The 25,330-nt window shown below is 60.5% G+C and overlaps 3 protein-coding genes across 10 annotated transcripts in view; 2 read left to right on the top strand and 1 right to left on the bottom strand.

Annotated features, from left to right (window-relative positions):
* Window positions 1-4,832, top strand: part of TOM1L2 (target of myb1 like 2 membrane trafficking protein) — a 53,391-nt gene extending 48,559 nt beyond the window's left edge. For all 3 annotated transcript variants that reach the window (XM_038151828.1, XM_038151827.1, XM_038151826.1), the window contains 2 exons: window positions 2,033-2,069; window positions 2,601-4,832. In XM_038151828.1, the coding sequence (XP_038007756.1) occupies window positions 2,033-2,069; window positions 2,601-2,749 (186 nt within the window). In that variant the 3' untranslated portion in view covers window positions 2,750-4,832. The remainder of the gene's footprint in view (window positions 1-2,032; window positions 2,070-2,600) is intronic.
* Window positions 4,833-11,786: 6,954 nt separating this feature from the next.
* SREBF1 (sterol regulatory element binding transcription factor 1) lies at window positions 11,787-22,638 on the top strand. 2 transcript variants are annotated; one of them, XM_038151824.1, is made up of 19 exons: window positions 11,787-12,314; window positions 15,556-15,960; window positions 16,076-16,245; window positions 16,320-16,460; window positions 16,537-16,755; window positions 16,842-16,956; window positions 17,038-17,249; window positions 17,805-18,009; window positions 18,505-18,689; window positions 18,774-19,035; window positions 19,140-19,306; window positions 19,389-19,557; window positions 19,635-19,743; window positions 19,816-19,925; window positions 20,017-20,149; window positions 20,295-20,457; window positions 20,697-20,882; window positions 20,961-21,072; window positions 21,613-22,638. In XM_038151824.1, exons 1-19 carry the CDS (start codon window positions 12,209-12,211, stop codon window positions 21,837-21,839), a joined length of 3,396 nt encoding a protein of 1,131 aa, XP_038007752.1. In that variant the 5' UTR covers window positions 11,787-12,208; the 3' UTR covers window positions 21,840-22,638. The 2 variants fall into 2 exon arrangements, with proteins under 2 accessions (XP_038007752.1, XP_038007753.1); XM_038151825.1 differs by lacking the exon at window positions 11,787-12,314 and adding an exon at window positions 14,397-14,690.
* Window positions 22,639-22,944: 306 nt separating this feature from the next.
* The window catches only part of RAI1 (retinoic acid induced 1), a 74,604-nt gene continuing 72,218 nt past the window's right edge, over window positions 22,945-25,330 (bottom strand). For all 5 annotated transcript variants that reach the window (XM_038151819.1, XM_038151821.1, XM_038151818.1 and 2 more), the window contains 2 exons: window positions 25,007-25,056; window positions 22,945-24,653 (listed from right to left, as the gene is read on the bottom strand). In XM_038151819.1, coding sequence (XP_038007747.1) covers window positions 24,639-24,653; window positions 25,007-25,056 — 65 coding nt within the window. In that variant the 3' untranslated portion in view covers window positions 22,945-24,638. The remainder of the gene's footprint in view (window positions 24,654-25,006; window positions 25,057-25,330) is intronic.

Below are 25,330 nucleotides of genomic sequence, written 5' to 3'. Positions count from 1 at the left end.
AATCTTGACATGTTTCATAATAATAATAATAAAAATTTATAACAGTCTCTCTTCAATGCCTATAACTTTCTCCTAAATGATTATTGTCTAGTAATTATTAAACAAACAAACAAAAAGCAGAACTAAAAGTAGCTTTGCCTTCACCCTGGAGTTTGTTAAGCAGGATAAACTAGCACACATTTACTCTGGTTTGGTTTTTTTCAGTGTAAGCATATGACTCAAATCAACCGAGTGCATTTTGGGGGGTGGGTGCTGGGTTGTGTCCACACTGTTCTTTTAAACATGGTTTTAGTGAACTGAACTTGCACTCACCATATCCCCAAGGATCATCTCCTTCCATTCTTTCAGCTTGAGGCAGAAAGTTCCCAACCCCTTAGGGTCTCCCCCAGCCCCTTGCTGCTGCCTGCTCCGCTCCCAGCTGGGAGCCGTGGGATCCAGCAGAGCTGCAGGCATGCTCTGGCACGTCAGCCCTGTGCTCTGGCACTGGAGGAGCTGGCTGTACTGGAAGGAAGAAAATTCTCCAGCTCTCCCGAGGTGCCTGAAGTGCTTAAACAGATTCCAGGTTCAGTGTTTGATTTTGGCAGACTGACTGGCTGGCTCTGAAATGTCACTGGGTTCCAGCTGCAGGTAGGTTTGTCAGGCCTTGGTACAGGAGTCACTTTCAAATTTAATTACAAACTGGCCTCATTTTGTTAAAGAAATACAGTAAATGTAGCATGTCCACTCTGCTTAACCAATAAACTTTTGTCTTTGCCATTTAAATTAATTTAGAGGGAGAGGAGATCTGATGGAGAGATATGGAGGTAGCTCTGTGCATCTGTCATCCCCAGCACAGACTTGCTCAAAAGGAACAAAGCAGAGAAGTGTCCTGGAAATGCCTGAGCAAGCCTGGGGATGTCCCTGGGTCCCCATCCCAGCCCTATGTGGGTGCAGCAGAGAGATGCCTGTGAAAATTTGGACTGGATTTTTGTTTTTCACTCTGGGTCCCTCCTCCTTGTTTTGTTAACAGCTCATTTCAATTTTCTGCTTCCCAGGCAAGGAAGCTGCAGATTAGGTTAGATAATTGGCATTTCCTTACCCTTTTGGGGGTACACAGGGACAAACAGCAGCTCTGCCTGTGAAGAGGCTGCTGTGTGAACCTTTGGAAACCTCAGTGCAGTAGGAAGCCAGGAGATGCTCAGGCTCTAAAATGCGAGGCCAGTCACAATGTTCCCACTCCTGGTAGAGAAGTCAAGTATAGACAAATACTTTACTTTTTCAAAGCAGTTTCAACATGAGGTTTTCAACCAGTATTTTTACCCATCTTAAACATCCTGATAGATTGACAAGGATGCCTATCCCTGGACTTTTAATTTCATTATTTGAAAAGCACATTGAAATGCACAAACTGGTGGAAATACAGTGACCCCGTGGCATTCCCAGCCTTTGGTTCTGATGGACAAACACTAACTGCTATCAGTATCCTTCATCCAGCTCACCCTGGTCTTGTTTTGTGCAGCATGGGCACAGGAAAGCTGCTATATTTTTGTATGAAACCTAAAACAAACTCTCACAAGAGGAATGTTGACCCCCTAACAATTTTGCACATGTCCTTTGTCAGCTAAAAGGGCATTTTACTTGAAGACATAATGCAAACCACAGTCCTGACTTTTTAAAGGACTGCGTGAGAGCGAAGATGCCATCTGGTACAGTGTGTGTGTGACTCACACAGCTCAGATTTGGACCAGAATTACTGTCTGAAGGGGAAACAGCGCTGGACTGACATTCAGATCCAACAAGGAAAGCTTAGCTGTCCACCAGCAATCTTCAGAGGCACCTCAGTGCTCGTCCTCCTGCTCTGCAGCACAGTGAAATGTCAGTCCCCACTGGCCTCCCGAGGTGGGAGCCCTGTGATTTCCCCAGGTCGCCCTGCTCCCATGGTTAATATGTGGAAACAAGTGGTGGAAAGTGTCCAGTTGTATTAAAGGTGGAGGGGATGACGGGGAAGGGGAAGCACTGCCTGTGCTCATGTGCCTTTTTCTTCCCATTGCAGAAAGGCAACGAACTGGAAGAAGGAGTGACCAGTGAAGGTAAGCAGAGATGCCCCTGGCTATGAGCCATTCTCAGGTTAGTGCTCAGATGGAATTTGCTCTGATCCCTGCTGAGATGCTGCCTTCTCCCAGCCCGATGTTCCCCAGCAAATGCTTCCACGCTCAGAAAGGCAGGAGGAGAGCATTTCACAGCAAAAGGGTCATATTTATGGTGTGGGGAGCCCTCCTGGCTGTAAGTACTTCCCTGCCATCTTCCTTGGCTGTGCTCTGTGTTTGTGCCAGCAGGAATGTGTCCCCAAGCTGCTCAGCCCTTTGGAATGATGTTTCCCTGGTTCTGTCACAGCCGGTGGCATAGTGTGGGTTTGATTCCAGCTGCTGCCTGAGCTCGGGTGTCTCCAAGGACGGCTGTACCCTTTCCCGAGGAAGTCAGGCTGTACCAGTATTTGTGCCTGCAAACACAGCCCGACAGGATGCCAGGCCCTGGAATTTCAGCCCCTGCCAACCTCTGTCCCTGGGGCCAAACCCACGGCCCCCATTCTTACCTGTCTTCCTTCTCTTTTTACGTTGCAGAGTTTGACAAATTCTTAGAAGAGAGAGCCAAAGCAGCGGAGATGGTTCCCAATCTGCCATCCCCTCCCCTGGAAGCCCCCAACCCTCCGACAAATCCTTCCAGCAGGAAAAAGCAGGAGCGCTCGGAGGACGCCCTCTTTGCACTGTGAAGGTGGCGCGGAGCCGCCCTCCCTCCCGCCCCTCTGCTCCGCCGGCGAATGTCGCCCCGCGGCCACTTTGTCCTCCCACAGTCCTTGGCTAACAACGACTCCCGTCCCCCCCATTCCATAGTTTGCTTCTCCTTCCCTCCCTCCCCAAATGATCCGCCCCCACAAGCTGACTCTTTCTATTTAAATCCAACACTATTCCTGCCAGACCACGATTCTCCAGCACTCGCTTAATCCCCTCCTTCCTGTCCCAGCTGCACAAAACCAGCTCTTGATGCTGAAAACCCCTTCAGAATGCACGAGTACGTCACACTGGGCTGAAACAAAAGCCCAGGGGGAAGAGAGCAGCCTTGCCCTTCAATTTATGTAGGGATCATCCTCTTCTGTAGGCAGGTCCTGCCAAGTAGACGGCTCTGTCAATCAGCATGTAATTGACTGAGCTGGAATGTTCAGGAGGAGTGTGTCTTTATTTTTAGATAAAATGTTAATGTATTGGCTTTCGTGTTGGATTCGACAGCAAGGAACAACTGTTCCTCTTTCAACATGTGCTTCACAAGTTAAAATCCTTTACTCTCCCACTCACACATCTCCTGGTACCATATGGTGGTCGCTTTTCCCCACTTTCTGTGGCGTTTCATTTCTAAATCTCACAGGGTATTTTTTGCCTTGTGTTTTATCTGGGCTTGCTCTAATTTGAGGCAGTCTGTTGGCCATGTCCAGTAGCTCTGGCAGTTGATAAGGATGGAAAATGCTGGGCTAAATGGATGCTGCAATGATGGCACAGGAAGCACTTGGCTCTTTTGGAGACCGTTCTCACACAGGAATTTTCCTGGTGTGTTTGCCTTTTAAAATAGCTTGGTTATTTTCTCCTTACCTTAGATTCCTCCTTTGGTGACTCTAGAGCTCTGCTTTTGGTGTAAACATCCATGCAGATGGATGGGACTTGCCCATGGATTGGGTGTGAACTGAGCTTCCTGGATTCCCTGCCGTGCCTGGTAGGACAGATATGCTGGTTCTTCAGGGTAGGGATGAGGAAAAGAGCAAACCTCAGAGGTTTGTATGGAACGCTGAGGCAAGTGGTTACCATGGAGGGATTAGCTGTGCCAGCCTGTGCTCCTCATTTCCTTCCAGTTTTAGGCCTGAGAAAGTGTTGAAATTATTGTGACCGTGCTATTTGTAATTTTTGGAATGTCTTTTGATCCTTCTGCCCTTCATTAACTCCCGGCTCCTACGGGGCTGCAGTCTCTGTGCAAACAAACATATTCCCTTGCTTGCCAGAGGCATGGCCAGGATTCCTGCTCCTCTGGGGCTGCCAGCAGGGATTCCAGCCTGTGTGCCTGCCTTGCTGGGCTGACAGGCAGAGCTGGAGCAGGCAGCTCCAGCCATCGTGCGTCCCCCGGCGCGTTCCTTGGGAGGAAGCCAGTGGTGCAGGATGGCAGGATCAAAGAGAGAGCTGAGCAGTGCGTGGCAGGAGAATCTCCCATCCTGACAGAGAGGCACTTTAGCAGCTAAAAGCCCATGCAGGCAGCAGGCTTCAACCCCTCTTCCTCAGGGTGTTCCTTGGCTTAGGCAACCTCCTTCTGACCTGACATGTCTGAGCTTCCCAGGATGCTGATGTGTGTCAAGCTCTCTTGAAAGTTGTTCTAGGCCAAGTGATAGAAGCTTTTATCTGAGCATAGCATTTTATCAGCCCATACCGTACTCTCTGAGGACCACCCCCTTTGGGACGTTGTGACACACAAAGCCTGTTACCAAATGCCTGATTGCAGTGCTGATGGACTTTGACAGTGGGCACATTAATCTTTGAAGGGAAATGTTTGGTGCAGGATTTCCAGGCCGTCCCAGGTCAGGTTTCACTCTGTGCTCTCCCTGCTCATCGTCTTCTCTGTCCTGCCCTGCCTGTAGCCTCTTCCAGGATCCCTCCATATGTAGCTGGGCCCAGGCAGGGCTGTCCTGCCACCCCTCTGTGCTGACGTGACACTTCATCACTGCTCTGTGTAGCACGGCTTACAAATGAACAGGCAAAACCAGTTTAAGGATGGAGATAACTTGGAGATCAAGCTTTTCTCCCCACTTGCTGGCTCTCAACTCCCAACAGGAGTTGAAACCCTCCTGTGTGGGTCTGCAGAGGCTTTCTCCCATTCCATCTTCTCTGTGGCTCATGGAACAGTCTGCCCTGGCTGCATTGCACGCTCCTGCTCAACACAAGGTGAGCCCAACGCTCAGGGATTGGCACTGCCAGCTTGCTGCAACACGTCAGATATGGCCACCAGCTCCCAGAAACCTGAGGAAACTTCTGTGGCAAGGCTGATTTGATTTCAGAGGGCGTCTGGTGATGGCCCGAGCAGTCTCGCCAGCACAGAATGAATGGCTGGTATTCCTGTCTATGCAGAAAGCTCCGTGGGTGTTTTAAGTGTGTATTTTCTCTTCTAAATCCTTGAAACACACTGACCCTGTAAATGGCCACATCAGGTGATTCTAAGCATGTTAATCCAGCTTCCCTGCCAAGCCAGAGGAGATAATCGCATTGCTCAGGCATGGGGACGCTGTCAGATGGTGCAGAGTGGCACGGATGTCACCGTCACCGAGCCCCCACAGCGTGCCACTGCTGCAGCTGGCCCTTGAGCCCCCTTCAGCCAAAAGGTGCTGGAGGAGAGTGCATTTAATGCTTTTTTCTGTCACACTAAACCTGTCCTGGAACCTCCAAGGTGTTGCTTTAGGGAGAATCTGGTCCCTTTCTGGAAGATTCTGCAGAGCTGTCTGTGATTGCTCTCTCCAGCTGGGAGGAAAGGAGGTGGAATGAGAAGGCTGGGGGGAAAATACAGAGCGTGTGTTGGCAGAGCTCAGGGGGCTCTTCTGGTGTGTGCAGCCCCAGGCAAGCCGTGGTCCCTGCTGACACTCTGCATTATCCTCTGGAAAGCCGTGGCGCTGCTTGCAGGGAGTGGCAGGTGCCACCAGCACTAGTGGTGGCTTTGCTGGAAGTAGGGCAGCTCCCAGGAGATGCCTTCCTAGGGAGGAAATGTACTTTTGGAAAGACCCGGGATGGATCTGGAGCCCAAATCCACCACACTTGGCTCTCAGGGCTGGAAGCACCAAAGGGAACAGTGTGGCAGAACAGGTGGTTTAGCCCAAACCTTCTTTAACAAATACAAGAGCTACGCTAGAGCTTCCCAAATGTCCTGTATCAGGATCTCTCATCTTCCCTGTCCTCTTGTGGTCTGCAGAAAACCGGAGCGGTGGGAACTGTCTGAGGGAAAGGGAAGGGGTTTTTCACTTCAGGGGACCAACCTCTCGGTTTATCCTTCCTCCGCTTTCACTCTTAAGTGCTTCCTCTGTGCAGGTGGGCAGAGGACTCACGTGGCTCCAGTGCTTGGGAGAACAGGGATGGAGCTGCAGCCTGATCCACTTTCCATAAGGAATAACATCCCAGCGCTTTCTAGGCATATTAGGAATCACAGCTTGACACTCGATGACACTAAATTATTCTCGGGGTCCTTTGTAAGGTCTAATCGCGCCCTGTTCTAGGTTAAAATATTTATTTTGTCTATGTATTTTCTTTCCAGTGTGTTTTTTAACCTCTTCTGTTAACTCTTCATGTGCTGAGATGTAAGGAATCAATGGTTTCTATTTAAATATATCCTTTGGGTTTTTTGTTTTTTTTTTAAATTGTTCTGTGTAGATTTCAGCTGCATCTTCAGCAGGTGTAATAGGTAACAATGTGCTGTACAGACATTTAGGGTGTTTAGGGTGTAGGTAAGGCTCACAGGAGAACTGCTCATAAAAACGTAGCACGGTGTCTCTTAAAGGGAACAGCATAAACACTGAGACTGGTCCTTACTGGGACCCTCACGTAGCCTCCACCATACCTTTTCCCTTCTGATTGTCACAGCCTCCATCCCTAGGGTGTGCTGGTCAGACCAGCTCTGTCATTCCCAGGGCTGGTCTTGCACCTCCAAGCTGAAGGATTTTTTTTAGTGAGGATTTCTGTTTGTTTGGCTTCATTCAGCATTTTTTGATGGGATGCATTGGCTATTTCCACTTTGAAATGGGGGACTGGGAGCTGGCTGTGGTGGCGAGATGTTTCCCTCCAGTGGTGGAAGAACAGATCCGGGCCGTGGTTTCAGGCCCAGGGCAGGGGTGATGGTCCCTGCGTGCAGGAGCTCCTGGCCAGCACAGCCTGTCCCTGCTCCTCTATGCCCTGCTCTCCTGATGTCACCTACAGGGACAGGATGTGCAGCCCAGGAGAGCAAACAAGATGGGTTTCCTACCCTCTGTTTCATCCAGTGAGTTGTTGAGTCTCCTGCGGCGGCTGGGAGCCCTGGAGCGGGAGCTGCTTGTGCTATCTCCATTCCCGTCCATCCCCATCCAGCTCCGTCATTGTTTACCTCCTCGGGGCTGACCACAAGCCTTGCAGAGCCTCCCCTGGAAAAAAACAGCTCACAACAGTTATTTTTATGGAAATAGTGAAGCAGTGGGTGGATTTAGAGCTGTGTTGGAGGTAACCCTTCCGCTGCTGTGGGCTCCCACCAGCCCAGGAGACGAGGTGCCCACAGAGCACCTCCCAGCCGTCCATCCCAAACCGCAGCCTCCGGAGCAGGCTGTGCCCGCCTGCTCCAGCCCCAGGTTCCACACACCTCCTCCTCACCTGGAGAGAGCCGAGGCTGTGTGTCACCAAGAGCCAGCTGGCCTTGAGCAGCACCGAGCTCTGGCGCTGGTTCTCTTTAGCCCATGGCAAAGGCGCTACTCCGAAATTCCCACCCTGCTCCGTGTTTTTATGAGTACGAGCTCCTCGTTCACTACATGTTCCTATGAGCTGTGGTTAACCCTACAAACGTAACTTGTGTAATAGCTTCTCTGTATATTACAGCTGTAGGCTTTCCAGATAAAAATGGATAATATTTATTTACTGAAGATACTGGATATTTTTTTGTTTGGGAATGGGGTAGGGGGAGAGAAGGGACATAACGGTTTAAAGAGATTGACTATGTAAAGAGAAACAAAACACACAAGAAGCAGAGAAACCCAACACTAAAACATCACTGTATTCAAGTAGAAAGTGCTTCCGTTCAGGACGAGACAACTGTATTAATCTGCCATTGTTTAACTTGCTCCAGAAATCATCTCCTTGGTTCCTGCATGTGAGATATTCCAATAAATACACTGTTAGTGTGAGCTGGGGCTGCTATCGTCTGTCTCTCAGCTGGGGACTCGCTTGGCTCCCCTGCCTGGCCTGAGCACCGGGGACATGTGCAGCCCCTGGGTACCCATCAGATGTCAAAACTGGGACTCCTCGTTCTCCTCCAGGATACAGAACCTGGGTATTCCCACCGGGAGAAGGCTTGTCCCCAGCAGTTGCTCCTTGTCTCTTTGTATGGCTCGTGCTGCCCTCAGTGCTGTGCTGCCAGTGGTGCTAAATTCGTGTCCCACTAAATTCGGGCACATCTTTTGAGGGTGGCATCAGGCAGACGCACGGGTGACAACCTGGGTGCCCACCTGGCAGGGTTTAACTGATAGTCCTTGGAGGGCAACTGTGGGTCACCCCCCTGGTGACCTGGAAAGAAGATGGGTGATGTTCCCAGCCCATCCAAGGGCCGTTTTCCTGACTCATCAGCCTGAAATTTGTTCCAACATCCCCATTATGATGGTGGGTTTGATGGGCAGAGAAGGAAGAGCACCATCTTAGGAACCCCAGAGAAGTGACCTTGGCCAAAACCAAACCAGGTTGGCGGAATGGTGCCCTCTGTTCTGGCCGTGGAGATCCACCCTGATTGTTTAAATCTGGGGAAGGGGGTGTGGAATAGCTGGAATAGCTACAGGCTTTCCCCTCCCTGTAGCTACATATTAGCATTAAGCAGCCCTGCCCCAGCTTGTTTACCCCTCACTGATCATGTGCCTGGCTCCAGGTCGGATACATTCAGGGAGGCTCCTGGCCTGGATCTGTTGGGAAAGGTGTGGAGCTGCTGCTGCCCTGACAGGGCAGAATCACACAGAAAGCACCGGGTCAGGAATGTCCAGCGCTGTGCAGGAGGGGCTGTGGGAGTGGGGGATTTGGGAGCAGGGGGCTGCTCCTTCCAGAGGCTTCACCCATTGTCCTCTGCTGCCCCACAGTTACACTCGTGAAGGACAGATCCTCTCAAAAACCCCAAATTCTGCCTCCAACAGGGGCCAGAGTGGGTGCAAAGGGAAGAAGAGTGTAAGGGCAGCACAAGCACACAGGGACTTGCCTTTCCCACGTGTGCCCCTCCAGCCTCTGGTGATCCAACTCCCCAAACTGAGCCCAGGTTTGTGAACCCTGATGGGATTCTCTTCTCCCAGCCTACTCCCACAGCGACCGTGCAAACTCCCACCATGGCCTGGGGGCTTCCACACATCACTGCCCTCCACCGTGGGCTGCCAGCCCCAGGCACAGAGCACGGCACGGAGCCCCATATGGGCAGAGCCTCGGGCAAGCTGTCACTGCTTTCTGGCATCGGGCAGCAGGTTTGGATGCCAGTGCAAATAGGAAATGACCACAGGTCATTTACCTTTCCCCATTTAACCCGGGGGTAAATAAACCTGGAGCGGGGGCTGCACTGGAGTGCCACCAAACCTGGCTGTGCCTCCCCAAGCTGTGGCTCAGGAAGGGACGGTTGGCAAAGCCGAGTAACAGGCAGTGAAGGAGAGAAGAGGCTTTTGAATCTGTTTGCGACACAAATTAATGATTAACGCCGCGTTCTGCCGGAGCAAAACAAGCCCCGGGGCAGGCAGGATGCCAGAGGCTGGGCATGGAGCGTGGCACGCTGCTTCCAGCGCAGGGCCGAGGTGTGCTGGCAGGTGGGACACGGCGGGGGCTGGCTCTGGGACAGCCCAGCTGGCCGAGCCAGGGGGCGGCAGGACGGGGGATGCTCCGTTCTGGGGCTGCCGCGTTCGGGCTCAGCACGTCCGGAGCTGCCGCTCGGGGGGATGCTCCACGTGCCCGCGGAGCCGCACCAGCCTGCCCGGCTGGCTCGCTAGCCCGGCGGCCAGAACCCAACCACCATCCCGGGGCCGGTTTGTTTTCTTTCTCATCCTGCGGTTTCCTCCCAGCCTGCGCTCGGGAAAACGTCTCAGCGACTCCGGAGCGACCACGTGGCCCGTCCGCCATCCCCGCAGGAGTGACATGATGTAATCGCGGGCCCGGCGCCGTGATGCAGAATCACTCCACTCGCGGCCGCCGCGCTTATTGGCTGCGTGGCCCTGGTCCTACGGGCGGGGTTTGCCCTGCTCCGCAAGCCCCGGGAGCCCCACCCCGCGTGGAATCCATCGGCCCCAAAGCCGGCCCGCGGAGCCGCCGCGCCGCTTCGTCCTTCCCCTTCATCCTCCTTCGTCCTTCCCCTTCATCCTCCTTCGTCCTTCCCCTTCATCCTCCAGCGCGGAGGATGCTGCTGCTCGCTGGGGGAAACCCAGGGGCAGGGACAGCATCAGGCGTGGGCTCCCGGCGTCCTCGGACCCTCTGGATGGGATCGGGGATGGGGCCTGGCAAAAGGCAGCTTTGCACGCAGCTTGTGCAAAAGCGAAGCTGTGTTCGCCTGTGTTATCTGCCCCTTCTGCGTTCGTGTGGGTTTGTCCCTCTGCATCGCTCAGGAGAGGCTGTGCCCCGGATCTTGCATGGGTTATTAAAGGTCTGTGACCCCCGTGCTTGCACAAGGCTGCTCGAAATCCACGGAGGGCCACAGCACATCCATCTCCCCAGCCCTGGAAACCTCCCACAGCGCAGGGACTGCACCGAGGAAAGGGACACGCCACCACCACGGAGCCTGGCTTCTCCCAGGCAGTGACCCCAGCAAAAACGGGGGGCAGCACAAGGAGGGGAAGCACAAGGCTCCCCGCGTGTGCCCCGGCAGGTCACGGCTCTCCCGAGCATGTGATCGCTGTTCCCCCAGCGATGTTTGCTCTGCTCAGGGATGTCCGAGGGCTGATGCTGCCCCAGCTGCTGGCAGAGAGATGAGCCAGGATTCCCTGGGCTCGTCCCCAGCTCGGGCACAGGTCAGTGTCCCCAGATTGAGGAGGCTGGAGTGGGGCGAGGGTGCAGAGGGGACAAGCAGGGCTGTGCAGCTCCAGCTCTGCTGCCCAGCTCGGTGTGGTGCCCTGGGGTGCCCTGTGCCACACAGGGTGTCCCTGTGTTGCAGAGGGGTGCCTGCTGTGCCACCAGGTGGGAGCCAGTGAGGCCGAAGGGGAGTTTCTAAGGTGCAGCCCAGTTTAATTACTTCCCAGGTAGCCTCAGATTGTGCTTGGTGGCGCAGAAGAGGAGAGGGCAAACTTCCAGAGAGCTGATGTTGCAGCACATTTTCTAGTCCTAAATGAATCCCAGCAGGAGGACAGACCATGGAGCTCTGCAGGGCACAGGGCATGGCATTTTCCTGGCACGAGACTCCCACACTGAGACCTACCACGCTTGGGCAGCAGCCACAGCACGGATCCCCAGTGGCACCAGCATTTTTCCTGGATCCCACGACTGATGGTCCCCAGGAGGGTGCGTGGGCTCAGCTGAGGCTCACGGGGCAGCACTGGTGTGTCCCTAACCAGGGGGTGAGAGTTTCTCCCACCCTGGGCCATGCCATGGGCGGGCAGCACAGGTGGGGTGTGCTCTGAGCCCTGGAGTGGCACAGGGAAGGCCCAGGGCCCTTGAGAGGGTTGGTTCAGTGGCCCAACCTCGCCCTGGCACGTGGCACCCGGCGTGCAGAGGTTTCTGCAGCCACGGCCACCTCCTGCCCACACGGGCTGTGCCACCTGCTCCCTGCATGCCCCGTCTGGGACTGAGGGGGCTCAGTGCCCATCCCAGGCGTTTAGAGCCCAGCCCGGGGATTTGGTGCCTGTCCTTAGGGTTTGGTGTCTGTCCCCAGGGGTGGGTGCCTGTCCCCAGGAGTGAATGATGTCCCCAGGGCTCAGTGACAACCCCAGGGATCGATGATTTCCCTAGGGCTCACTGTCTGTTCCTAGGGCTCGGTGCCCATCCCCTGGGGCCAGTGACATCCCCAGGGGTCGGTGACATCCGCAGGGCTTGGTGACATCCCCTGGGGTCAGTGACATCCCCAGAGGACGGTGTCCTGCTCAGGGGTTGCAGCCTGCGCTCCTCCCTGCCCAGCTCCGGGTAGACCAGCACCCAGCCCGGTGCTGCGGGCTCCGTGCCGGTGTCCCCGAGGGTCCCTGCCCGGTGTCCCCGAGGGTCCCCGCTCGGTGCCGCCGGGGGTCCCGGTGCGGCGGGGCGGTGCGGAGAGGCGGCGCGGGGCGGAACGCGGCGGCGGCTCCGCCTCCATCCCCCCCCCGCCCTCCCCGCCCGGTGGCAGCTCCGGGCACGGTTCGCGGGAGCAACTTGGCGGCTCGTCCCCGTGGTGCCTGTGCCCGGGCCAGCGCGGCCATGGCGGGCGGGCGGCCCCGCCGCCCCTAGAGCCGCCCGAGCCGCCGGAGCCACCGAGAGCCGCGGGAGCCACCGGAGCCGCCGGGATGAGCGCTCTCGCCTTCGACGACGCGGCCCTGGAGGGGCTGGCACCGTCCCTCGGCCTCTCCGGGGCCAGCGACATCGACACGGCCCTGCTCAGCGACATCGACGGTGCGGACCGGCGGGGACGGGGCTCGGGGCATGGCCGGGACCGGGCTGGGGGTACAACCGGGGCTCGGTGCACGGCGGGGCTCTGGGCCCGGGGCGGTCCTGGGGCTCGGTGAATGACCGGGACCGGGCTGTGGCGCGGTCGGGACCGGGCTGGGGGAGAACCGGGCTCGGTGCGCGGGCGGGGCTGGGCACGGCGCGGTACCGGCTCTTGGAGCGTGGTCGGGACGTGGCTGGGGGGATGAGCGGGGCTTAGGGCCCAACCGGGACCGGGCTGGGGCTGTAACCAGGCTCGGTGCAAGGTCAGGACCGAGCTGGAGGCATGACCGGGGCTCGGTGCGCGGCCGGTACCGGCCTGGGGGTGTGAGCGGGGCTCGGTGAATGGGCGGGCGCGCTCGGTGCATGGCCGTGCCCGGAGGGTCCAGGCTCGGTGCACGGTCAGGGAACTTGGTACCGGCGTTTGGCCGGGGCAGCGGGATCGGTGTATAACCGGGACTCGGTGCACGGCCGGCGGACCGGGCTCGGTGCCGGGCCCGGCGTGGGGAGGGGGGACACCGAGCTGCTGGAGCGCGGAGTCGGTGCAGAACCGCTCCGGCTCCGTTACCGGGGGCCGCTCCATAGCGGGGGGCTCGGGGTGGGGGGGACACAAGACACCGGGACCCCCGCGCTGGAGGTGCCGCTACCGGGACAGCCCCGACGATCCCCCCCCGGTCCCGGTCACAGCATCGTGTCGCCGGTAGCCCCGCCCCCTCCGTGACGTCACCGGCGGGGTTACTCCCGGTCGTTCCCTCCAGGACTCCCGGGTTCTCCCAGCCCATCCAGCGTGTGGGGAGATGGGGCGGCTCTGCCCCAGCCCCGGGGCTGGCACCCGCCGACACCCACCTCCCCGCCGGCCTGGGCTCCGGGAGATGGGTATGCTCCCAGGGAAGCCATTCCCGGAGGGAAGCCACTTCCCAAAGGGACACATCCCTCAAGGGGACCCACTTCCCACCACCACAGCGCACGTGCCGAGTGCAGCGTTTCCAAGGCTTTAGCAGAAAATTAGGGATCCCAAAAAAATTTGAGATCTCAAAACCCTGGGGGTCCCAGCTCCCGGCAAGCCCCGCACTCGCCTCGCCACGTGCTCCACCAGCCCTGTGGATCCACGCCATCCGGCAGAGCCGGTGGAACACGCGGCGAGGCGGGCACGGCGCTTCCAGCACCTGCCCCACCGTGTCCCTGGTGGTCTCTGCCCCGAGATCTGGGGTGGAGATGGCATCCCAGGTCTGCAGGTTCATCGCAGTGGCAGTCGGGGTGGATCAAAGCAGATCCAGGTGCCACCTGCTTTTCTTGGCGAGGTTTTGGCGTGGGCAGGGAAGCAGGAGCTGTGCCAGGGTTGAGTGGTGCCGTATGGGATGAGGTTTTCCCACTGTGGGGTTTTGCCACGCTCCCTCCTATCACAGCCAGCCAGTCCACCTCGCACCCCACAGCTCCCCAAAGTGGGTTTGTCACCGGTCCCTGGCTGGCCACGGCTTGTCCCTCATCCCTGTACCAACCCTGGGGTGATGTGGGATGTGTGCCCGCGGATGTGGGTGCCCTGAGCCTGCTGGGACCTGCCAGGACCCACAGACGAGTGGGTCTGCCCCACAGGTTCCCACGGTGGGGATGGAGGTGGCCCAGGTGGGGTGCCCGTTGTCCCGCTGATGGCGCGGGTGGCAGCGGTGCCGCAGGACAGAAACGCCTGGAAGGTGCCAGGAGGGTGGGACAGCAGCGCCCACCCCCAGGCTGGGCCACAGGAAGCGGGGTGGGGGGGACAGGAGGGAGCACCCCCTCTCTGCACCGCCAGACTTTGCTCTGGACCACGAGGGAGCCTCGAGGGGGTGGGGGCAGGGGGTCTCCGAGTGGAAGGGGGGGGCTGGGGGAGCCCCCCGGAGGACACCCACCTGCACGGGGCAGGATGCCGAGGGCCGGATGGCTTCGGGGGTGTAACAGCGCTGCGTGCAGACCCCGATCTTTGCGGGGTGACTCCCGAGCAATGAGTGCGGGAGGGAGGGGGGGGAAGGGAGGGAGGGCAGAGGGGTTAACGGAGAGTGACCCCGAGTAACCGGCTTGCGGCGAGTGCCCGCGAGTAACCCGCCGCCGGGCTCACCTTGGCCGCCGGGGGCTGGCCGGGGGCGGCCGGCGGGCGCGCAGGCGGCGATTGGCGGAGTCGCATCACCCCATCCCGGCCGCGCTCCAGCCCTGGCGCGGGCAGCGCGGGGAGGGCGCCGGGGAGGAGGCGAGAACATGGCTTTAAAATATCCCGGGGCCTCTTCGCTGCCGGGCACGGGGCTGAGCGGGGGCTGCGACCTCCTCCTGGGGAGCCCTTCGCTCCCACCTCCATGGAGTGCGGCTTTGAAGGTACCCCCGCCTCGGCAGCCTCCTCCTCCTCCTCATCCTCCTCCTCCTCATCCTCGTCTGGCGGGGTCACCGCCGTGGTCGCTCTCCCATGGGGAGGGCGGTGTCCGGGGGCTGTGTGGCTCGGTGGGGACATCCCGGCGTGGGGGGGTGTCCTGGGGTTATCCCAGGGTCTGTGCCTGGGGGGGTGAGCTTGGGGGCACCAGAGTGTGGGGAATCCTGGGGTCTGTGTGCCCCCGGCGGGATGTGCCTGGGAGTATCGGGATGGGGACATCCCTGCATGGTGGGAGCATCCCAGGACGCCTCAGTGGAGGTGTCACAGAGCCCCCGAGGTGCCGCTCATGGGACAGACCCCCGCTCAGGCTGTTTGAGCCCTGTGCTTGCCCAGCTGCCTTCCTGAGGGCTGTTGTGATCAGACACACCTGGCACTGTGGTCTGGCACATCCCGGGGGTGCCACCCCACTGTCCAGTCTGAGCACCCCCTCCCCTTGAAACAGGGGCTGATTTGGGGGTTCTCGGGGTTCCCAGGACAGAAGAAATGAATGAATGAGCTGGCACAACCCCCCCTCAGTATCAGAGACACGCTGAGATGTGCCCTGCCACTCCCAGATCAGGCTGAAAAACACTGACTGCTGTTGGCCAAGCCCTGACACCCCCGTTTTGAGTGCCGTGCCTCAGTTTCCCCAATGTCAGGATGGGTGGGACGCTGAGAGGAACAGGGCACAGCAGATTCATGGGCTCTTAGGGAACTTTGCCTCTGGATTATGGAGATTTGCCCCCTAAATGCTACACTGCGGGGAGGGCAGCAGGGGACCAGCCCAAGCCCACCTTGGGAGGCAGCTGACGGCACGGGGGGTGTGTTTTACAGACATGCTGCAGCTGATCAACACGCCGGACAATGACTTCTCGGGCTTGTTCGACTCACCGTTCAGTGCCCCGGACAGCGCCGTGCCCCCGGGGCTTCCCTCCACGCCGGGCACCCTCAACACCTTCCTGGCTCCCAGCAAGCCGGGCCCCGCCGCCCCCACCGGCAGCGCCTACGCGGGGCCCCCCGGGATGGCCGCCTTCACCCCACCACCTCCGGCCCCGCTCCTGCCAGCGCCATCCCTGGGTGTCAAGGAGGAGCCGCCGTCCGTGGTGCCCAGCAGCCAGCCCCAGCCCCAGCCCCAGCCCCAGCCCGGCGTCATGCTGGCCCCCAGCTTCGTCCCTGCGTCCCCCAGCCCGTTCAGCCCCCAGCCCTTGGTGGGCTACCAGAACCAGCACAGCTTCTCAGGTGAGCATTTGGGGGTGCAGGGGGGGCTCCCAGGGTGGAGGTCTGCGGGATGGGGCTGTGCGGGGTGGGCTGGTGCCGGGGGCTCTCTTAACGCTGTCCTCTGCTCCATGCCCAGCTGTGCAGCCTGGGAGTGCGGGGCAGACCCTGCCAAGCCCTCTGCCCGCCCCACAAGCCAGCCAGCCCGTGACGCTGCCCGGCCCCGTGCAGAATGTGGCACCCCAGCAGCTCCTGGCCCCCGCCGCCCCCACCAGCCAGTCTGTGTCACCACAGATCCAGTCGGTGCCGGTAAGCGCAGGGACAGGGGTTTGGGGGGGTCCCGGTGACCCCCCACAGCCCCGCTGACCCCCAGCACCCCTCAGGTTCTCCTGCAGCCCCATTTCATCAAGGCTGACTCCCTGCTGCTGACAGCTGTCAAGACAGACGCCAGCAGCGCCAAGACCTCCACCATCGCCTCCCTGGCCACCAGCGCCAGCGGCTCTGCCACCCCGCTCCAGGTGCCGGTAGGTGCCACCGCCGCATCTGCGAGGTGGGGACAAGCTTCAGGACCGCCACTAACCCCACCCTGCACCCCTGCAGGCGCTGGTGAGCGGAGGGACCATCCTGGCCACGGTGCCGCTGGTGGTGGACGCGGAGAAGCTGCCCATCAACCGGCTGGCGCCCAGCGGGAAGCCGGCGCTGCTGCAGAGCCGCGGCGAGAAGCGCACGGCCCACAACGCCATCGAGAAGCGCTACCGCTCCTCCATCAACGACAAGATCGTGGAGCTCAAGGACCTGGTGGTGGGCACCGAGGCCAAGGTGGGAGCAGGGGTCGGTGGGGCAGGGCTGGGTAATGGGGGGGCTTTGCTCGGAATTTGGGCTGAACTGTCCCGGCCCGCTGGCAGCTCAACAAGTCGGCGGTCCTGAGGAAGGCTATCGAGTACATCCGCTTCCTGCAGCAGAGCAACCAGAAGCTGAAGCAGGAGAACCTCACCCTGAAGATGGCCATGCAGAAGAACCGTGAGTGGAAGGGCAGCTCTTGGGGTGGGGGGCTCAGCTCCATGCCCCCAAGCAGCCATCAGCTTACTCTGCTTCCTGCAGAGCCTGTGAAGGACCTGGGGACCCACTGCAGCCGGGGGGCCAAGGCGGAGGCCCCCATGGAGGTGGTGAAGACAGAGGTGATGGAGATGCTGACACCGCCGCCCTCGGACGTGGGCTCGCCATCCCACAGCAGCCCACTGTCACTCAGCGGTGGCAGCAGCAACAGCAGCAGTGACTCGGAGCCCGACAGCCCCCTGTGTGCCCATGGCAAGGTGAGGGAGGGCTGGGGGGATCTCCCTGCCCTGAGTGGGCAGGGGATCTGCTGCTTCACGTAGGAGGTGCCAAGGGCAAAGTGTACCAGATGGGGAAAGAGCTGAGAGCCCGTGTCTTGTTCTCTGAGGCTGCTCCTCACATGATTTGGGGCTGGGTGGAGTTTGTTCTGCCTCAAGATGTGCTCTGTGCCCCATGCCTATACCCTGAAATCCGTGCCCCTGTATTCCAGCCTGTACCTCATCCCCCTGCCCTATATCCCATGCCCTATATCCCATGCCCTATATCCCATTTCCTATATCCCATGTCCTATATCCCATTGCCTATATCCCATTTCCTATATCCCATGTCCTATATCCCATTGCCTATATCCCATTTCCTATATCCCATGCCCTATATCCCATTCCCTATATCCCATGCCCGTCCCCCATCACCACACCCTCTATTCCACGCCGTGTACCCCATGCTGTGGGTGCCGTGCCCTATATCCCATGCCTGTGTCCACCACCCCACGTCCATGCCCGTGTCCCAGGCTCACAGCAGCTCTGCCCGTGCAGGTGAAGCAGGAGCAGCCGCCGCCCTCGCCCAGCAGCCAGGGAATGCTGGATCGCTCCCGCATGGCCCTCTGCGCCTTCGTCTTCCTCTGCCTCTCCTTCAACCCCCTGGCCTCCCTCCTCCGGGGTTCTGCCTCCCCAGCCCCCTTGGGGAGCCAGGACACCGCTGGTCCCGGCAGGAGCATCATGGCTGTGTCTGGCGCTTTGGGTAAGCTCTGGTGTGGGGTGGAGGCTGTCAGGGTGGGCATGGGCCAGAGGCTGTTGAGGTGAAGACCATCAAGGGGCAGGATGTTGGGCTGGGTGTAGGGTAGGAGCAACCTGGCTCAAGGCTGTTGGGGTCGGCATGAGGTGAAGACTGTTGGGATGGGGGGCATCAGAGTGGTGACTGTCACAGTGGAGGTGATCGTGGCAGACAGGGGGTGAAGGCCATCAGGATGGTAGGTCTGAGATGGGAGATGATTGGGGTGGACATGGGGCAGAGGCCAGTGGGTGGATGCTGCTGGGATGGGCACAGGGGGAAGGCCACCAGAGCGGATATCCTGGGGTGGGTGTGAGGCAGAGACCATTGGGGTGGAATCTGTTGGGGTGGACACGACTGGGTGGAGGCTCTTTGCTGGACATGGGACGAAGGCCACTGGATGGAGACCCTGGGGTGGGCACGGGGCAGCATTGGTGGGGTGTTGCTGACCCCATCCCTGCACAGATGACCCGTGGGGGTGGACGCAGTGGCTGTGGCCCACCTTGGCCTTCTGGGCACTGAACGTGGCGCTGGTGCTGGGCGCGGTGGTGCGGCTCTTCGTCTGCGGGGAGCCCGTCACTCGCCCCCACTCCGAGCCCTCCATCCTCTTCTGGCGGCACCGCCGGCAGGCCGACCTCGACCTCGACCGGGTATGTCCCACCGAGCACCACGTCCCTGTCCCACCTGCCCCGTCCCCTCCTCCTGCCCACGCTGACCCTGTCTCTGGCGTGCAGGGAGACTTCGCGCAGGGGGCCCAGCACCTGCGCACGGCGCTCGGGGCGCTGGGGCGGCCGCTGCCGGCCTCCCACGGGGACCTGGCCTGCAGCCTGCTCTGGACGCTGCTGCGCCACCTGCTCCAGCGCCTCTGGGTGGGGCGCTGGCTGGCCGCCCGCGCCGGGGGGCTGCGCCCGGACCCCCCGCCCCCTGCCCACGTCCGCCAGAGTGCCCGCGACGCTGCCATGGCTTATCACCGCCTGCACCAGCTCCAGCTCGCCGGTACGGCCCCGCACCACGGAGGCTGAGAGACGGGACCCCTGTGCCCTGCATGTCCCCACAACCTCCTGACCCCATGCCTGAGCCTCCCCTCCCCGTTCTTATAGGGAAGCAGGCTGGGGGACATCTGCTGGCCATCAACCTGGCGCTGAGCGCTGTCAACCTGGCCGAGTGCGCCGGTGACGCCATCTCCGTGGCAGCGCTGGCCGAGATCTACGTGGCGGCTGCCCTGCGGATCAAGGCCAGCCTGCACCGCTGTTTCCACTTCCTGGCGGTGAGTGTGGGGCACTGGGGTGTCCCCTGTGTCCCCGGGCCTGGGGTCACGGGTCCTTCCTGACGCCCTGCTCTCCCCGCAGCGCCCCTTCCTCTGCAGCGCCCGGCGCGTGGCCCTGTCCCACGGCGGGGCCGTGCCCCCCGCCATGCAGTGGCTCTGCCACCCCTTGGGCCATCGCTTCTTTGTTGATGGGGACTGGGCAGTCAAGGGTGTCCCCAGGGAAACCATCTACAGCTCCGCCGGCAACCCAGGTGACCCCAAGCTCCCAAACCCCGCATTCCCCGTTTTGGGGCGTGGTGTCCCTGCTGACCCCATCTCTGTGTCCCAGTGGACCCGCTGGCTCAGGTGACCCAGCTCTTCCGTGAGCACCTCCTGGAGAAGGCGCTGTGCTGCGTGGCCATGCCTGAGCCCGGCCGTCCCACTGCCCAGGGAGAGGGGTGAGTGCTGGGGTGGGCACCTTCTCCCCCTGCCCGGCGTGGGGCCAGCCCCCTCACAGCCCCTTTCCACAGGCGGTTCTCCGATGCCCTCGAGTACCTCCAGCTGCTCAACGGCTGCTCGGATGTCAGTGGCACACCTGGCCCCACACCCTCCATCTCCTCCGGCTTGGCGGCTGTCACAGGTGAGGCTGGCGTGTCCCCCATTGGGGTCACTTCATGTGGGGGGCCATGGGAGTGCAAACACCCTGCTCCTGTGTCCCTCCCACCCCGCAGGCACTGACCCCGTGTCCAAGTGGTGGGCATCCTTCATCGGCATCGTTATCCACTGGCTGCAGGGAGACGAGGAGGGGGCTGAGCGCCTCTACCCGCTGGTGGAGACCATGCCCCGGGCACTGCAGAGCTCTGAGTGAGTGCTGGGGACATCGGGGACAGGGGTGGCGCTTCATTGCATGTCTCCCGTCCCCCTTGGGCTGGCACAGCCTCGCTGAACACACTTGGAGCACCTGGTGTGTGTTGAGGAAGGAGGTGACCGTGCCCCCTCCACCTTGCAGGAAGCCCCTTCCCCGTGCTGCCCTGCACTCTTTCCGAGCTGTCCGTGCCTTGCTGAGCAAACAGGATGGGAGCCAGGCCACCCTGGGCCACTGTGAGAAGGCCAGCAGCTGCCTGCGGGAGAGCCTGGAGCTGGGCAGCCCCTCCAAGGGCACCATCGACAAGGTGAGCTGGGCTGGGGAGGGACGAGGCGGCCGCGAGCCCCCAGCCCCGGCGGGAGGTGCCCCCGACCCTCGCGGGGGTGCATTGTAGTTGCATTGCATGTGTCAGACTGGGAGTGCAATGCCCCTGCCATGCAGCCCGGCGGGGGTCCCGCGCAGCAGCGCCTGCCCGCAGCCACCTCCTCGGCACCCCCGTCCGTCTGTCCCACCCCCCGCTCACCCCGATCCCCTTGTCCCCTGCAGGCGGTCCAGCTCCTGCTCTGTGACCTGCTGCTGGTCACCCGCACCAACCTGTGGCAGCAGCAGATGGGGGCGAGCCAGCAGCGCAGCTGCCTCTACCAAGCATCCGCCCTGGAGCTCCGCGGCTTCCAGCAGGACCTGAGCAGCCTGCGGCGCCTGGCGCAGACCCTGCGCCCCGCCATGCGCCGGGTGAGCCCCCCCTCCTGTCACCCGCTGCGTCCCCTGGCGCCCCGCACCCGGCTGTGCTCACCGTGCCCCCTGATCCAGGTGTTCCTGCACGAAGCCACTGCCAGGCTGATGGCCCGGGCCAGCCCCACGCGCACCCACCAGCTGCTGGACCGCAGCCTGCGGAGGAGAGGGGTGCAGGGCAGCAAAACAGGTGGGCACGGGATGGGACACGGGGTGGGACACCTCGCCCCTCACCTGCAGCCCCCCCAGCAGCCTTGAGTGTGGGATATGTGGTGGGACAGGGGTGGGACACATCGCTGTGCACCCACAGTACCCCAGCAAGTTGGGTGGAGGGACATGGGGTGGGATACTTTTGTCACCACCTTGGAGGATGGACAATGGGGTGGGGCGCCTTGCTCCGCACCTACAGCAGCCCCCACAAGCGTTGGGTTGTGGGAAACCCCATTCTGCACCCACAGCAACCTTGGATGATGGGATATGGGGTGAGACATCGGGTGGGACACCCCTTTCCCACCTGCAGCACTCCAGCCCCACACATGGTGGGTCATAGGGTGGGACACCCCCCCTGCGGCCCCCCAAGATCTGGCCCACGTGAGCTCCCAGCCCCTCCACTGGTGTTGGCACCATCTCCGGGGTGATGAATAACCCCATCCCCGCGCGAACCCCCCGAGATTTATTCAGTGACTTCCACGGGCGCCCTCGGGGCTGACCTCGGCTCCGTCCCCTGCAGCTGGCGAGCCGGAAAGCCACCACCCCACGCCCCGGGAGCACGCCGAGGCGCTGCTGCTGGCCTGCTGCTACCTCCCGCCCAGCTTCCTGGCGGGCCCGGGCCAGCGCGTGGGGATGCTGGCCGAGGCCGCCCGCACGCTGGACAAGCTGGGCGACCGCCGGACGCTGCACGACTGCCAGCAGATGATCATCAAGCTGGGCAGCGGCACCACCGTCACGTCGGGATAGGTGGGGAAGGGGCCGCCAGCCCCCTGCCACCCCCGCGGGTGCGGAATGCGGGGCGGCGGGAAGCCGTGCCTCAGTTTCCCCGCAGGGTGATGTTCGGCAGCGCTTTTGGGGGCGCAGGGGTGGGTGGGGAGGGGTCGGGTGATGCCTGAAGGGTGCGGGGCGGGGGTCGCAGAGTGGGGCGGTCACACGGGGGGTACCCTGGGTGGGCTCCCCCCGGCCGTGTCCGTGTCCCCCGCCCGCGCGGGGACGGGGCGTGGGGCCCTCTAGTGACACTGCCGCAGTATGGCAGGGCACCGCGCGCGCGGCGGCCACCCCCGGTGCCACCCGACCCCCCCCCGGTGCCACCCGCATCCCCCCGCTGTCACCCGTACCCTCCGTGCCCACCCCACCACCCCCCCACCCCGGGGTCTCTGCCCGGCCCCCACTGCTGCAGGACCCCTTGGGTTCGGGGCTCGCTCTTTTGGGGAGGTGTGGCCCCGTGGCAGCGGGGAAGTGCCCCCTGTCCAGCCCTTGGTAGGCAAGAGGGGACCCCCACCGTACCCCCTCCTCCCCAGCACTGATCCCCCCCCCTCCCCATTAAGAGCTGCCACCCCCCCGGAGCACAGACAGGCTTTGGGAGAAGGGGTGGCATGGTGGCACGGGGCTCCTGGGGGACTGGTGGGTGCCCCTGTGTCCTTGCTTCACCCCCTCTTGTACATAGCCCCCTCCCCTCGCCTCGCCCCGCTCCCCTTTTCCCTTTTTAAACGGTATTTTCATAGTTGGAGAGTTTTGTACAGACGATTAAAGCCGATTATTTATACTGCTGTGTGCTGGATTGGAGGGGGACTGGCACCAAAAGCGGGGGGCAAGGGGACCCCCCACAGCTGTGGACGCCTTGTCCCCACAGGGCTGCACGGGAGGGGGGGACACGGGTGGCAGGGATGGGGACACTGGGTGCTGAGGGACCCCAAACACCCCCTCTTTACCCAGGGGTGCTGTCCCCATACCCCTTCCCCTCCAGCAAGACCCTTGGGGACAAAGGAGCAGGCAGGGGCTGTCCCAGCCCGGGGGGGACCCCAGCAGCCCCCCAAGGATAAAGAGAGGCCACGAGCAGGGCGCCACGTACTTCCAAAACAATCGTTGTATCTTTATTGACGCTCTGAATGCAATGACCTGTTTTTTTACTCTTAAGGAAAATAAACATCTTTTAGAAACAGCTTGTTACACACAATCTTCAGTGTGAAGCAATATACTAATAAGAACACTAGTCTTAACATTTACAGTCTTCATATATATTATATATATGTATATGTATACATATATATACACTATATAATGAGGCAATATATAATACACACGGTTTACCATTTTACAGTCATATGTACAAGATGTCACTAAAAATAGCCAGATTTCAGGCAACACTGCCAAGGACACGGGAGTTGGTTTTTTTTTCTTCTTTAAATTAATTTTATTATTATTATTATTATTTCTCCCTTTTTAATTTTTTTTTTCCTCGCCTCCTCTTTTTGTTTTTCACTCCTGTGTCCGAGGCAGCTGCTGAAACAACAGACATTGTGTGGCCAGCAAACCTTGGGGTGGGTGGGATGGAGGGGACACAAGAGGTGTGGGGACACGGGGCGCTGGCTCTGCGGGGGACACGGATGGGAGCAGCAGTGTGCCCCCCTTTGCAGGATGCTGCAGAGGTTGGGGGACAGCCAGTGGCTGCTTTTAGGATGAGATCTGGAGTTGGTTCACCCTGGGCTGGTTGCTACCTGTGTCAGGGTGACACAAAGATGGGCTGTGGAGCCTGGGGACGTGGGCAGGGGTCACCAAAGTGTTGGGAAGCCCCCCACCAGCTCCACTGAGGTGGCCAGGAAGCAAAAGAGTTGAGCAAACTCAGGGCAGTGAGGGGTGAGCCAGGCCCATGTGGAGGGAGGAAGCAAATGCCTCCTCCTCCTCCTCCAGTTCAGCACGCAGAGCTGTGGGGTTCAGCACAAGCACAGGGAGCAAAGCCCCCGCGAGAGGAGCCACAGAAGGGGTGCTGGTGAGGCCAAGCACAGGCAGCAGGGTGGGTTTTGGGGGGTCCTGGACAGCAGGACCAGGGGTCCCCAGCCCAGCAGTGCCAGCGCCGCATGGAGTGGGAGGGTGGGGGTGCAATGAGGCAGGGTTGGGGGTTTGGAAGCGGGGCTGGGGCAGCCTGGTGGGTGCCCACCAGCCTGGCCAAGCACCCTTATTCCCCCAGCACCCTGGGTGTGGGTGGGGGCAAACAGGAGATGGAAGAACATAACAGAAAAAGCAGAGTGGTGTTTCAAACAGCAGGCCGTTGTTTGCCCTTTTTTTTTTTTCTCATTTTTCTCATTTTTCTCTTTTTTTTTTGGTTTTTTTTTGTCCTTTTTTTGTTTTTTTTTAATCCTCTTCTTCGCTGAACTATATACAGACACCATGAGGTTTGCTGAAGGCAACATCTCAGATCAGATCAGTGTGATATTGAGAGCCGGGACCCACGGAGGGTCCGGCGGCCCCACAGTAAGACAACATCGCCGGGACCCCCCCTCGTACACGGACACCCCCCGCCCCCCTGTGCAGCCATCGCGGGTGGGGGATCCCGATCCGTCCCCCGCGTATCCAGACCGGGTTTTACCGGGACCCGGCGGCAGGCAAAACCCGGCGCTGGCTCCGCCCGCCCGGAGCGGGCTCGGGGGGTCCCGGGGGTCATCCCGGCCTCGGGGGGTCCCCGGTAGGGCCCGGCCCGGCCCCGCTCTGCTCCAGGCGCTGCCTCCTCTGCCGGTCCCTCGCTGGCGGGGCGGGTGCCCGCGGGCGCTACACCGGCTGCCTCTGCGGGGAGAACGGAGGGGTCAGCCCGGGGGTCGCGTTAGAGGCGGGGGTGGCCCTGGGGTGTCCTCATCGCCCCCCAATCCCCCCGCCAATAACCGGGTAGGCACCCGGCGCTTCGAGAAGGGGTTCAAGCACCGTTCTGCACCTCATCTGTGCTCAGGGAAGGGGCGAAGACCCCTCAGACCCGGCTGGGGTGTCCCAAACCCAGCGGCAGCCGGTGGCTGGCACACCCGATACCCCCAGGGATGTGATGCCCACGCAGAGCTGAGCATCCAGGATGGGTGTCCCCAGGAATTTGGGGTCTGAGGGCAGGTCCTCCTGCCACAGGGGGTGAACAGGGGGCTCTGGCTTACCTTATGTTTGGGACATCTCAGAGAGAAGCTCTCCTCAGTTAATAAGCAGCCTGCGAGGAGAGGACAAGGATGTGTCAGGGGACAGCCTGCACTGCAAGGCAGCTGCCCCTGAGTCAGGGGAAAGCAGTGTCCCCCCAGTCCATAGCCACCCACCAGCCACAGCGTCTGTGTGAAGGGCTCAGCTGAGGCCAGACAAGCTTGTGACACCTGCCAGTGCTGCCAGCACAGTGGGCATCACCACCCTGGCAAGCCAGCGAGCCACAAGCCCCTGACCCTGGAGCAATGGACCCCACATTCAGCTGGCTCAGAATGCCCAGGACGCCG

This window comes from Motacilla alba, chromosome 14 (assembly GCF_015832195.1).
Source record: "Motacilla alba alba isolate MOTALB_02 chromosome 14, Motacilla_alba_V1.0_pri, whole genome shotgun sequence".
Lineage (NCBI taxonomy): Eukaryota > Metazoa > Chordata > Aves > Passeriformes > Motacillidae > Motacilla > Motacilla alba.
The sequence above is the reverse complement of the archived record's forward strand: the minus strand, read 5'-3'. Positions and strand labels throughout refer to the sequence as shown.